Source organism: Vombatus ursinus, unplaced genomic scaffold (genome assembly GCF_900497805.2).
Source record: "Vombatus ursinus unplaced genomic scaffold, bare-nosed wombat genome assembly UNPS02001419.1, whole genome shotgun sequence".
NCBI lineage: Eukaryota > Metazoa > Chordata > Mammalia > Diprotodontia > Vombatidae > Vombatus > Vombatus ursinus.
Window position 1 is genome coordinate 4880334 of NW_020941197.1, and position 13868 is coordinate 4894201.

A 13868-nucleotide genomic window follows, 5' to 3' on the forward strand; every position below is an offset into this window, starting at 1 on the left:
GTGCTTAAATATTGAGAGAGAGGAAAGCTCCTGGTTGGATAGATCTTTATGAAAGGTTTATGGAAGCATATGGACAAGACTGAAACAAGCTGAAAGGGTATGGATGAGTTATTGTGCCCTCTCTAGTAGTAAAAGCACCCATATATTTGAAATCTGAGATTCCTCCAAGTATATACATATATTCACATATATACACATACATATACACATATATTGTGTGTGTGTATATGTGTGTGTGTGTGTGCGTGCATGTGTGTGTGTGTGTGTGTATGGAAAGAGACACAGAGACAGAGACACAGTATGGAGACTGTTTTTGCCTCTTCCTTCCCATACCCCGGTACAAGAATATGTCCTGAGAAGGAATATATGCATAGTTTCTCCCACCCATCTTAGGGTTATAATGAGGGGAGAGAAAGAATATGAAGTAGGAGAAGGGCACCAGGGTCATCCAGAAGAGAAGGACTGAGGGTTTTTTTGCCCTCATTTCAAAGGAAGGGCATCTTACTGATGAATTAGAGCCATGGTGTCAAACTCGAATAGAAATGGGGGCTCCTGAGCCATATATAGGATCCCTACCAGCAGCCTATTGACTTAGAAAACCACATTTTAAGGTGATCTCTATTCTATTGTATTTTTACTTATTTTGTTAAATATTTCCTAATTATTTTTTAGTCTGGTTTCAGAGGCAAGGGCATGTTTGACATCTCTGGATTAGAGAACTCTAGAGAGATTCCAGAGCCTGACTGTAGAAACAGATGAATGGACTGTGGGTTCTGAAGCTGGGAAGGTTAGGAGGAAGTTGTGGAGAAAGAAGGATGGCTTTCCCTGTCACTCCCCTCCTCTCCCTTGGAGCAATGGGCCATGTTGGACAGAGGAGAAGTTGGTCCTCTGAAGGAAGCTGAGGATTTACATTTGTTTTTTCATTCAATAGTCAACAAGCACTTAAGTGTTTCCCAGGAACCAGGGGAGGGGATTTAAAAAAAAAGGGTCAAAAAATCTGATCTTTGACCTTATGGAGCTCACATTCTAATGGGGGAGAAAGCATGCAAGCAGCCATGTACGTACAATGTAGAAAAAGTGTATATGGGAGGTAGTGTCAAAGGGAAGGCACTAACCTCGAGGGTGGGATTGAGGGAGAATGGAGAAAGGCCTCTTACAGAAGGTGGCATCTGAGGTGAGTCTTGAAGGAAGCCAGAGGGGCAGCTAGGTGGCACAATGGATAGAGCACCGGCCCTGGAGTCAGGGGGGCCTGAGTTCAAATGTGACCTCAGACACTTGACAATTACTAGCTGTGTGACCCTGGGCAAGTCACTTAACCCTGATTGCTTCACCAAAAAGCAAAAAAAAATTTAAAAAAGAAGAAGAAGGAGGAAGCCAGGAGGCCTAGGTGAGGGGGGAGAGCATTCCAGGCATGGGAGGGGGCAACCAGTGAAGAGGCATGGAGTTCATCCAGAGAAAGAACGGATAGAGTCTGAATGCAGATTGAAGTATACTGTTTTCACCTTTTTTTTCATAATTTTTCCTTTTGTTCTGTTTCTTCTTTCACAACATGGCAAATATGGAAATATGTTTTACATGATTGTACATATATAATGTATATCAAATTGCTTACCATCTTAGGGAGGAAGGAGAAAAATTTGGAACTTAAAATCTTATAAAAATGAATGTTAAAAATTATCTTTACATAAAATACTATTTAACAAAAAGAAAAGTTTTGGAGTTGGGAGATAGGGTCCTGTGTGAGGAAGAGCAGGAACTACTGTTACTGGACCACAGAGAATGTGAAGGAAGGTAAGAAATTGGAGAGATAGGAAAGGGCCAAGCTGTAAAGGGCTTTAGAAGGGGAGAAAAAAAGAGGATTTTATATGTGATCCTGGAGGTCATAGGGAACCACTGGAATTTATTGAGTGGGAAAGATATGGTCAGCTCCTTAGGAAAATCACTTTAGCAGTTGAGTGGCAGATGGATGAGTGGGGAGAGACTTGAGGCAGAGACCAAACATGGCCATAGTCTGGGATGGTGAGGAAGGTTTTCTCCAGGGTGGTGGTTGTGTGAGTGGAGAGAAGGGAACGTATAGGAAAGATATTGTGATGGTAGAAATAACCAGACTTGGTGACCGGTTGGATATGTGGGGGTGAAAGCAAGTCAAATAGGACACAGTTGTGAGCCTTGGTAACTGTGATGATAGTGCTATTGTGGACCATTATAGAGAAGTTCAGAAGAGAGGAGAATTTGGGGAGAAAAATAATAACTTCTGCTTTGGACATGCTGAATTAGAGATGTGTATACAACATCCAGTTGGAGAGTCCAAGAAGCAATTAGTGATACAAGACTGGAGCTCAATAGATAGTTTGGGACCAGATGAATAGATCTGACAAGCATCCGCATAGCCAGGATAATTGAACCCGTGGGCAATGATGACATTACCAAATGCAATAGAGGGAAAAGAGGAGAGGGCCCAGGACAGACCCCTGGAGTACTTCCAGTTAGTGGGCATGACCTGGGGGAAGAGTTATCCAAGGAGACTGAGAAGGAGTGGCCAGAGGAAAGAACTAGCACAGAGGAGGGTCATCAAAACAGAAGGTTGCAGAGGGTTCAAGAAGGATAAGGATTGATAAATGGTTGCCTAATCAAGGAATTCTGTTTTATTTCCCTCTTTTTAATGACATTTTGTTTTGTAATATTGTGAACTGTTTGCAAGTGGGAAATAGGCTTCAACTTTCTGGCAGGCACTAAGCACACGCACATATATGCTCACACACATGTATCTGTGCACATATGTACACATGTATATGTATGCATATACACATATATTTGTCTATGCGTATGTATGTATATGTGTGCATATACATGCATACAGGCTTCTTGTATATATATTCAGGTAGACAGACAGATATAAAATATACAGGTTTCTTGTGAGGGGCTACAAACCAAGAAAGAGAGGGGAATCCCCCCCCACCAAAGTTAACATACGAGACAGTCTCTAACATAGGAGTTTGTGCATTGTTTAGATAATGCTTTTAGGTGCTTTCTTCACTTTAAAATGCTTTTTGAGGTAGGTAATACAGATATTTTCATCCCCATTTTACAGACAGGGAATCAGAGTCTCAAAGATATGAAGTACTTGACCTCTTCGAGACTGGAATTAGGGTGTTTCCAGTCAGAGTCCAGTAATCTTTTTACTATTCTCTCCGTGTGTATACAATTTATATCTATCCCCATAGTGGATAAGAGTGCTGGGCCTGGATTCAGGAGGACTCATCTTCTTGAGTTCAAATCCAGCCTCAGATACTTACTAGCTGTGTGACCCTGGGCAAGTCACTTAACCTTGTTTATCTCAGTTTCCTCATCTGTAAAATGAAGGAAATGGGAAACCACTCCAGTATCTTTGCCAAGAAAACCCCAAATGGGGCAGGAAGAGTCAGACACAACTGAAAAATAACAGAACAACAACGGAGAGTTAGGAGCCTAGTGGCTCAGCAGCTGCAGACTGCAGAGACTATTTAGGATGGTGATTGATGATGGCAGCAATAGCAGACTCTGCCACCCCCAGGTAGAAAAAAGATGTTTATAGTACTCTTTCCTAGCTAGTTACTTTAGTGTGTGCTCTCCTGTTGCCAGCCAGAAGGAGAACATAAAATTGGCTGTTATAAAGCAAGGTAGTTTTTCATTGAAAACTCATTCTCTTCAGCAAGAAAACCTCACCATATTGTTGTAAAACTCGAGTTTAATGATCTTCCTCAGGTCTGAGGATTTTTAGGCAACTCAGGTATTTAACTCTGTGTCCTTGGCCAAGTCAATTAATATTTATAAATGATGAATTCACAATTGCTTCATAGAGGTATTTGCTGACCTGTTGGTGGCTGGGTCAAGATTAATTTGTAAACATTGATTTAGTGCTGTAAGATGAGGGAAAAATGATTATAACTGGCAGGGGATATTATTTCATTTTCCCAACTGTTTGAGAGAATTGGGTGGTGACTCACAGCTACCCAAAAGTAGACTGGGCTGCATTGGTAGAGAGTGGACTGTCCGTCCCTGCCTCTTCTCCCTTGGGGCCCCATTCTGGTCTGAAGATAAAGTTTGGATGATCAGATCATTCCTTGGGAAGGATTCCTATTTGAGTGACAGTAGACTTCTTAGACACCTTCTAACTCTGTGATTCTGTGAATTCCCCCAAGATTTCTCTCAAATTCAGCATCAACTTGTTTGTAAGGTCTGGAATTCCCCCACCTAGGGAACCCTGTACCTCCCCTATAACAGCGGGGTGTTCTTTTTTATACCAAAGGAATATTCAATATACCAGAGGCCTATTCAGTAGGCCAAAGAGCTCTAGATTGATTTTAGGTAGTAGTTTAATCAATTTGGGTTACTTACATTTGGGGCAATATGATGGATCCCAGCCAAGATAGTAGTCATTCTCGGTCTGGGGCCGAGGCGACCAGACCGATCAGTGAATTCCCACTAAGAATCTTGAAAATCCCTGTGGTAATTATGGAAGACAGACAAAGGGAAGAGGAGCTAGAGAGTGTATCACTACTGATTGGTGAATGTTTTTGGTTTTCTGCTTAGTAATGAGGTTAGGTGTTAAGCCAGTGTTATGCCCAAACATGTTTGTATATCGATCATGTACCGTCACATATGGGCCCCGATAGTCTTGTTTTGGCTGTCATAGGTCATAGAATTTTAAGTTATGACTCAGTGTCTAAAATATAATTCAGTATCTAAGTTATGATTCTAAACAGGCCATCATGTTTGGGCTTCCACCTTTCACAGAGTTTAAGTTTTTATGGCTTTTAACTTATAACTGTATTTTAGGGCTTTTTCCCAACAGGAACCCTACATTGTTACTGCATAGAGTCAGGATAAACAGAGGTGGTGATAATGTTGGTCACATCACTTTTCTTTTCTGGGCCTCAGTTGCCTCACCTGCAGAATTGGGGAGTTTGGACTCCATAGTTTCTGAGATTCCTTCCAGCTCTATATTTTATTATTATAAGAATTAAATAAATACATAAAGCATCAATTCGGGCCATTCAGACCAGGATTTCTTAACCTGGGATCTTTGAACTCGGTTGAGAAGGATATTGTCAATTATATTTCAATATAATTGGTTTCCTATGAATTACTATATATTTCAGTGATCAGAGATGATTCCCAAGGACTCATGATGAAAAAAAATGCTATCCACTGTGAGAGAGAGAACTGATGAACTCTGAGTGAAAATTGAAGTATAATTTTCTCATTTTCTTCATTTTTCTTGCCTTTTAAAAAATATGCCTAATATGGAAATATGTTTTGCATGATTTCACATGTATAATTGATGTCATAATTGCTTGCCTTCTCAGCGGGTGGGGGAGGGATGGGAAGGAGAGAATTTGGAACTCAAAATTTAAAAAGAAAAAACTGCCCAAAATAAATAAATAATAAATTGGAATGGACTATGTATTTTATTTTAGGCACTTAAAAACTTACTTTTGAGAAAGGGTTCATAGGCTTTACCAATTTGCTGAAGGGGTTCATGACCTAAAAAGGTTAAGAATTCTTGAACTAGTATAATCCTCTCACTTTACAGGTGAGGAAACTGAGTCTTTTTGTCCAAGGTCAAAAAGATATTAAAAGATGTTGGAGTGTAAGCTCCTTGAGGGCTATCTTTTGGCTCTTTTTGTATCCCTAGCACAGTACAGCATCTAGCACATAATAGGCACTTAATAATCGTTTGTGAAATTGAATTGAAAATGGCAGACTCTGTATTTGAGTTCTGGTCATCTCCACATTCAGCACATTTTTCCTGTTTTCTCCCAGTCAACTGTAATTAAAAGTCAAAAGTGAAGGACTGAAGTGGTTTGTTTGTTTGTTTGTTTGAATAATCGCTGAAGTTGTAGAGAATTTATGACTCTAACTAGTTCATCCAATTCCAATCAGATCAGGTTCAGAGCCAGAAAATGTGTTCTATGGTTATCCCTTTCTACCTGTATATATGAGCTGTATATCTCATGTATGAGTAGGTTTCCTTTTCCTGGTCCCTCAAGTAAAGCTGATGCTATAAAACGTCTTCCAGTGTGACCTTAAGTTCTTTGAGTTCCTGGCGCGTTTTCAGGTCCTTCTCTGACACAGAGATTTGGTCTGTGAGCGGTACAATTGCTTTGTTGCTGTGTCCCAAAGCTGCTTTCACCCACTTCTTTAGGAGTCACTTGCCCCTTTTCCTTTGACATTTGTGCAGTCTTGGTTTTGGTCATACTTTTGCTCAGGGTGGTAAGACATAGTTTAGCTGTTGGTTGCAACCTTTATTGCTTCTGGCAGCTAGGTAGATCTTGACATTAAGGTTATTTAGATCAAAGGATAACATCATAGCTTTTATGATGAGCAGCTGGTGGCTCACAGTGGGTAGAGTGTGAGGCTTGAGTCCAAATGCTGCCCCAGACACTAATTGTGTGGCCCAGGGCATTACACTAAACCTTTGTTTGCCTCAGTTTCCTCATCTGTAAAATGAGGATGATAATAGCATCTGCCTCTCAGGGTTGTTGTGAGGAATGCAATATTTGTAAAGCACTTTGCACAGTGCCTGACACATAGTGAGTGCTATATAAATGTTACCTATTATTATTATTATTAATTATTCTTGGAGCTAGAAGAGTCTTTAGCAATCTTAATCCAATCCTCTCATTTCACAGCTAAGGAAACTGAGTCTCAGAAAGAGTAAATGATTTGCCAAAGATCCCTTAGCTTATGAAGTAACAGAGATGGTCTTTCCAGGACATCATACCCCCTCATGAGTATATCTATTTTTCTGCAGATGGACTTGTCTCATATATGTAGATTCCTGGATGGTTTTCCCTTTCATGCTATTTGTTCTGTTTTTAAGGAATTCGTTATCTAACTAGGGCATGGCAAATAATAACTTTCTTAGTAAAAACAGTAGACCTTTGTTGTATAATGTTACAGTATGCTTGGTGGAGGAACTAGGATAATTCTTGTGATATCCTTTTTCCTTGTTATGGTGAAACATGTGTGCTGTGTCACCATATAGTGAACATGAAGGAAATGACTTGATCCACAATATAATTAAATCATGTAGTAGCAAGGAAGTGCCCTTCAGAAGAGATGGTAGCCATAAATGGCGTCAAGAGTGCTAGGTTTTGAGTTAGAGGACCTTGTTTAGAATCTTGACTTATTGTCAGTGTGACCTTGGACAAGTCACTTTTAACTTCTCTGGGCCTCAGTTCCTGAGTTGGAAACTCAACAATTTATTAAATGGCTTCTAAGTTGGGCAATTAAATTAAATAAGCATTTGTTAAATGCTTATTATATGCCAAGCACTGTGGCCATGTTCTGGGCATACAAAGAAAGGCAAAAAATATAGATCCTGCTCTCAAGAAGCTGATATTATAATGGGGGAAACAACATACAAATATGTGTATGTAAAAGAAATATGCAGTGAAAATGGAAGGTTGTCTCAGAGAGAAGACACAGGTGGTGTGAGGGACCAGAGAAGGAGTGGATTTGAGCCAACTTAAGGGAAACTTGGAGGCAGAGGTGAAAGGTGAGAGCATTCCAGGCATGAGTGACTGCCAGCAAAAAGTCATGGTGTTGGGAGATGAAGTGGGTTTTTTGGAAAGCTGATGTTGCTAGACTGTGGAGCACATGAAGAAGAGTAAAGTGTAAGAAGAAATATTATAAGACTGGAAAGATAGGAAAGAGCCAAGTTATTATGAGAAGTGAATATTATATTTAATAACTAATTATATTAGGACCACATTTTTCCCCCTTTCTACTTCCTCATTCAGAAATCAACCAGTGTGAGAAATTTCTCTTAGGGATTTACCAAGGCCAAGATCTAATCAGACAGTAAAAGAAATTCTAAGTTTGGGCTAATGGATGTATTCCTGCTCATTGTGTTTACTCAGACAGGTCCTGGGAAAAGATTCTCCCTATAATCAAGATAGGTGATATGGAGATTGATGTCTCTTTGACCAAGATTTGACTGACCTAAGTCAAGGACCCCAAGATAGCCCACCTCCCATTTGATTAATCAGTAAGAGTTGAGTAGGCCCTCCTCAGGAACACCTCTTTGAAGGGCATGTAAATTGTGACCCCACCACCATTAGGGTCTAAGAGAGATGGCTAAATGACCATCCTTTTATTAATAACCTGCTGGCCTTATTAGTAAAATGATCAAATTTCCCATATGTCTCTCAAACTTTGTAAACATCCCATTATGGAGGGCATTCAATGTCAAACGAGGGGCTTTATATTTTGATCCTGGATTAACTGGAGGTAATAGAGCTATGATCCTGTGAAAAGGGAGGATTATAACTGTATCTGACCTTCCGCTTTGGACAGAAAGCAGGCAGTGGTACATCATCTGCTCCAGAGACATTCATGTCCTCATTGATGATGTTGCCATTGAGTCTGTTGGCGAGAAAGCATCTTTAGAATTGTCCTGTTGCATGTTTCCAGTGTCTTGCTCTTATTACAATTAATTGGCTTCTTGCTTAGGGACAAAGAGACTGAAATATTGAATGTCAGTTTCAGGAGAAAATCACCAAATGTCAGAGCAGGAAGGGACCTTTAGACATTATGTAATTCAAACCTTAGTTTTATAAATGAGGAAAACAGCCCTGGAAAAGTTTAGTGACTTGTTCAGGGTCACACAACTAGTCAGCATCAGAGCTGGGATTCAGATGTAGGTCTTCTGGGTCTAGGTCCCAGGCTCTTCCTGCTATCTCCAGATATATGTACAGCCTATTGCTGGGTCAGCCTGCTTTGAGTCTCTTAAGCCACTAAAATGATTTTTCCAAAGCACAGATCTGATCATGTCATCACCCTACTCAATAAACTGCAGGGACTTCTTGTTGCCTCCAGGACCAAATACAAAATATTCTGTTTGGCATTCAAAGCCCTTCCTAACCTAGCCCCCTCCTACCTTTTCCATCTTCTTTTACCTTACTCCCTCACACAAACCCTTAGATCCAGTGACACTGGCCTCCAGGCTGTTCCATGAGCAAGACACTCCAAAAACATGCCATCTTTCGACTCTGGGCACTCTCCCTAGCCATCTCCCCATGCTCCTCCTCCTTTGCTATGACTACTGACCTCCCTGGCTTCCTTTAAGTCCCAATTGAAATCTCATTTTCTACTGGAAACCTTCCTCATCCTCTCATAATTCTAGTGCCTTCCCTCTATTTAATCCTTTCCCATTTATCCTGTATAGCTTGCTTTGTATATATTTATTTGCATGTTGTCTCCCCCGTTAGATTGTGAGAGCAGGGACTGTCTTGCCTCTTTGTGCATCCCCAGTGCTCAGCATGGTGCCTGTCACATAGTGGGCACTTAATAAGTGTTTATTGATGGGTTGCTATCCTGATTATAAATAAAGTATTTATGCTTCCCTTCCATCTCATATTGTCTGTTAAGATCTGCTTTTCTTTAGAAGAGAAATTTAGACGGAGGAAAATGGATGAGAGAATTAGGCTACCAACAGAATAGCATCCGTAGAGGCTTTTGAGGAATATTGATTAACCTGGCATAGTGATAGAATAGATTGGCCTTTTCCCTTCCTGGTGCCATGCTGTTTACAGACCATAATGTGCTCAGCAGGGAGCTATTATTACTGCTGAATATGAATTTCCTTTCCTTAGGGCAATCCCCCCACTAAACCCCCCCACCCCCAATGTGTTCCCTAAAGGTGATCCACATATCTTTAAAACAGTTTTGAATGTTTCTTTTGTCATTATCACCTTGAGTCATCAAGGCCGTAGTGGACGCATAATGGAGAGGGATGGGTGTTAGAGTGACTAGCTGTGGTGAAATGAACTTCTCAGAAATTACTTCTCCCCCTCCCTCTTGACTCTGTGCTTCTGTCTCCTGTTAACCAGAAAAAAAAAAAAAATCACAGGTGCAGGAGACACGCATTCCTCTCTGCCTAGCTTAGCCCGGCACTGCGGCTCTTAAACGCTTTATCTGTGACCACCTGCATGCACACTGAGGCACACATGTTCTTTCATCCATGACATAGATCTGCACTGCGGTGGCCCCCGTGGCTGTGGCTGCTTCCCAGCTGCCCTTGTCTCTGCTCAGATTTCTGCAGCACATCAAGCCTTCCTCTGTGTTGGTTCTGAGAAGCAGGAGCTTGCTAGACCAGTTTCTCTTGAGCAAACACTTGTGAAGGGCCCTCTTGGGGCAAGGGAGGAGTGTGTGTGTGTGTGTGGCAGGGTGGGGTGGAGTGGGGGTGGGGGTGTGTGTGTGTAGTGGGATGCTGGGGATAGAAAGACAAGAAATGAAAGTCCCTTGCCCTCAGAGGGCTTACAGTTTAGCAGGAGGTATAAGTCATGTGCTTCCTATCTCTCTTTCCTTTTCTTGATCCTCACAAGAACCCTGTAAGGAGGTACTATAGGGAGGGTACTTAACTTTTTTTGTGTTGAGGGCTCCTTTGGCAGTCTGATAAAACCTATCGACCCCTTCTCAGAATCATATTTTTAAATGCACAAAACATTATGCATAGGATTGCAAAAGAAACCAATTATATTGAATTATAGTTCTCAAAATATTTTTTAAAAACCCAAGTTCATGGGCTCCATGGTTAAGAACCCTTCTACTATAGGTACTATTACTTCTGTTTTAGACTTATTGATCTCCAAGGTCATTTCCAGATGTAAGTCTGTGATCCTGTATATATTCAGAAACAGTATAAAAATTAGATCACTGAATCACAGATTAGAATTGGAAGGGACCTGAGGATATCTAGTCCAAACTGTTTACTTTTTTTTAGCAGATAAAGAAACTGAGGCATATTAGAGATGTTGTCCAAAGTGACATAGCTATTAAATGTCGGAGGCAGGAGTTGAACACAAGATTTTGGATTCAAAGTTCAGAATAGTGTCTATTACACCATGCTGCCTTGCACAAGATATATTGGGGATGGGTAGTCACAATTATTATGACTCTTAGTTGTGGGTTTTTATTATGTGGATTATGAGCTGTGAGCTGAGTCTTAAAGGTAAGGAAGAATTTCAGTGGTAGGGAAAATAAATTATCTTGTGGTTAGTTTTATGTTCTGTTACTGTGTTAGTGAAATATAGATTTGGTTTTGTTCTGTTTTGTTTTTACCTTGATTTGACTTGTATGACAGGAATCATTGATCTGTATGACAAATATGGTTTAAGAAAAATACTACTGGCCACAGTTGTAATGGGTTATAAATGGATTAGTCCCCATGCACCTCCCTCCTCCCCAAAAGCAGGTCAGTTTTTCCTTTTGTCATGTGAAATTCACCCTGTCCAGTCTCTAACATTTGAATTAGACCATTCTTTTTTTAAGTTTTTTTATTTTTTAATAGTATTTTATTTTTTCCAATTACATGTAAAAATAGTTTCCAACATTCATTTTTTTTAAGATTCTGAGTTCCAAATTTTTCTCCCTTCTTCCCTTCTCTCCCCTCTCCTAAAGACAGCAGGCAACCTGATACAGGTTATCCATGGGCAATCATGTTAAACATATTTCCACATTAGTCAGATTGTGAAAGAAGAATCAGAACAAAAGGGAAAAACTATGAGAAGCAAAAAACAAAAAACAGTGAAAATAGTATGCTATGATCTGCATAGTTCTTTCTCTGGATATGGATAGCATTTTCCATCACAAGTCTTTTGGAATTGTCTTGGATCATTGTATTGCTAAGATAAGTCAAGTCTATTATAGTTGATAATTTACAAAATTGCTGTTACTATGTATAATGTTCTCCTGGTTCTGTTTTCTGTACTCAGCATCAGTTCATGCATCTAGGTTTTTCTGAAATTCACCTGCTCATTTCTTTTTTTTTCTTTTTTTTTTTATCATTTCTTATAGCACAGTAGTATTTCATTACATTAATATACCACAGCTTGTTTAGCCATTTCCCAATTGATGGACATCCCCTCAATTTCCAATTCTTTGCCACCACAAAAAGGGCTGCTACAAATATTTTTGTGCATGTAAGTCCTTTTCCCTTTTTCACTATTGGGATACAGACCTAGTAGTTGTATTGCTGGGGCAAAGGGTATGTACCCTTTGGGTGCCCTTGGGGCATAGTTCCAAATTGTTCTCCAGAATAGTTAGATCAGTTAACAACTCCACCAACAATGCATTAGTGTCCCAGTTTTCCCACATCTTATCCAACATTTATCGTTTTCCTTTTTTGTGAATCAGACCATTATTACTTCTAGGTCATATTACATCAGTTTAAAAATACTTTGCAAAATAGCATAGGCAGCACCAGGTCCCCAGAGTGCCTAGGATTTGGGTTTTACTAGGCTTCTCCTACAACTTGATAAATTCTTCATATTCATTCCTACCTGACCCAGCAGATTTTGTTAAAAAAAATTTTTTTTTAATTTAAAATAAAAAAAGCATTGCCTTGTTCATTCCTAATTCAATGCTGGAGCATGCCTAGCCATTTTCCAAAGATCATAACCAAGATTTGTGAGCTTAATCCATCTATGTGCTCAGGAAGCTTTATTTATTTAGTTTTTTTTTAATTTTTCAAAAATGTATGTATTTATTTTTGCAAAGACCTTATCTAAATATTCTTTGTTTTTCCCTCTATCTAGAACGCAATCGAAGGCGACGATGTCAGGTAGCATTTAGTTACCTGCCCCAGAATGATGATGAACTGGAATTGAAAGTTGGTGACATCATAGAGGTGGTAGGAGAGGTAAGCAATCTTTTATGGAGTATGTGTGTGATACAGATATTCCTAGTTCTTGGAAGTGTAGATTTCTAGAATCCCACCCATGTGAACCCTTTTGATAATATCCTAGTCCACAAATCCATGAGGAGCTAATTGTGGAATCATGTTATTTTTTGGGGGGTAGGACTTTAGTGGGCAGCTAGGTGGCACAGTGGGTAGAGTTCTGGGGCCTAGTGTCAGGAAGATGCATCTTCCTGAGTTCAGATCTGGCCTCGGACACTTAACTAGCTGTATGACCCTGGGCAAGTCATTAACCCTGTTTGCCTCAGTTTCCTCACCTGTAAAATCAGCTGGAGAAGGAAATGGCAAACCTCTCCAGTATTTTTGCCAAAAAAAAATCCAAATGAGGTCATGAAGAAACAGACATGACTAAATTTAGGGCAGCTAGGTGGAGCAATGGATAGAGTGCTGGGCCTGAAATCATTAAAATGTAAATTTCTTGAGAAGGTGGACTTGTTTTCATTTTTGTCTTTGTATTCCCAGTAACTAACATATTGCCTAGGGCATAGAAGGTGCCTAATAAATGCTTATTGAATTTAGTTGACTTGAACTAGATGACCTTTTAAGGTTTGGGGATAGGGAGGTATGTATAAACTTGTAAAGAGTGAAAAGACAGTAAGTTTTGAATGGATACCTGGCTTAAAATTTAGACCGTAAACCTAAATAATGAACCAGGCCCGTAGAAGGAAGCATGTATTTTTAGTCATAGCCAATATGTTAATTTTTTCTCCCCTGTGGTTTCAAGTTTTTCTATTTTGCTGATCATTTATGTATGCAGAACTAATTTGTTACAAGGGAATGGTGAGTGGGGGAGACCAACCAATGTGGACTGACAGTTAAAAAAAAAAAGAAAATAACATCAATACATTGTTTTTTAAAATGTGAAAAGTGAAGTTCCTTATTCTTTAAAATATATTTATGGGAATAGTTAAATTCCTAAATTGCTAAAAAAAAGTTATCCTTAATTTGCCATTTAAAGGTTAACGTAACATAAAGCTTTCATGTATGTCTGGTTTGGGAAGCTTTCCATAAGCATTTTTGCTTTGACTTAAAATTGTCAGATTTTTATCAGCAGAGTTGCTTCAGGCACTAGGCAACTCAGGTGAAATCACTAACTTGTAAAGTGTTAACAAATTTGTATCTT

At 39.6% G+C, this 13868-nt stretch overlaps 1 protein-coding gene across 4 annotated transcripts in view; it reads left to right on the forward strand.

Annotated features, from left to right (window-relative positions):
- SH3KBP1 (SH3 domain containing kinase binding protein 1) overlaps positions 1-13868 on the forward strand; it is a 434394-nt gene that overhangs the window by 202937 nt on the left and 217589 nt on the right. For all 4 annotated transcript variants that reach the window (XM_027866157.1, XM_027866165.1, XM_027866172.1 and 1 more), the window contains one exon: positions 12585-12688. In XM_027866157.1, the coding sequence (XP_027721958.1) occupies positions 12585-12688 (104 nt within the window). The remainder of the gene's footprint in view (positions 1-12584; positions 12689-13868) is intronic.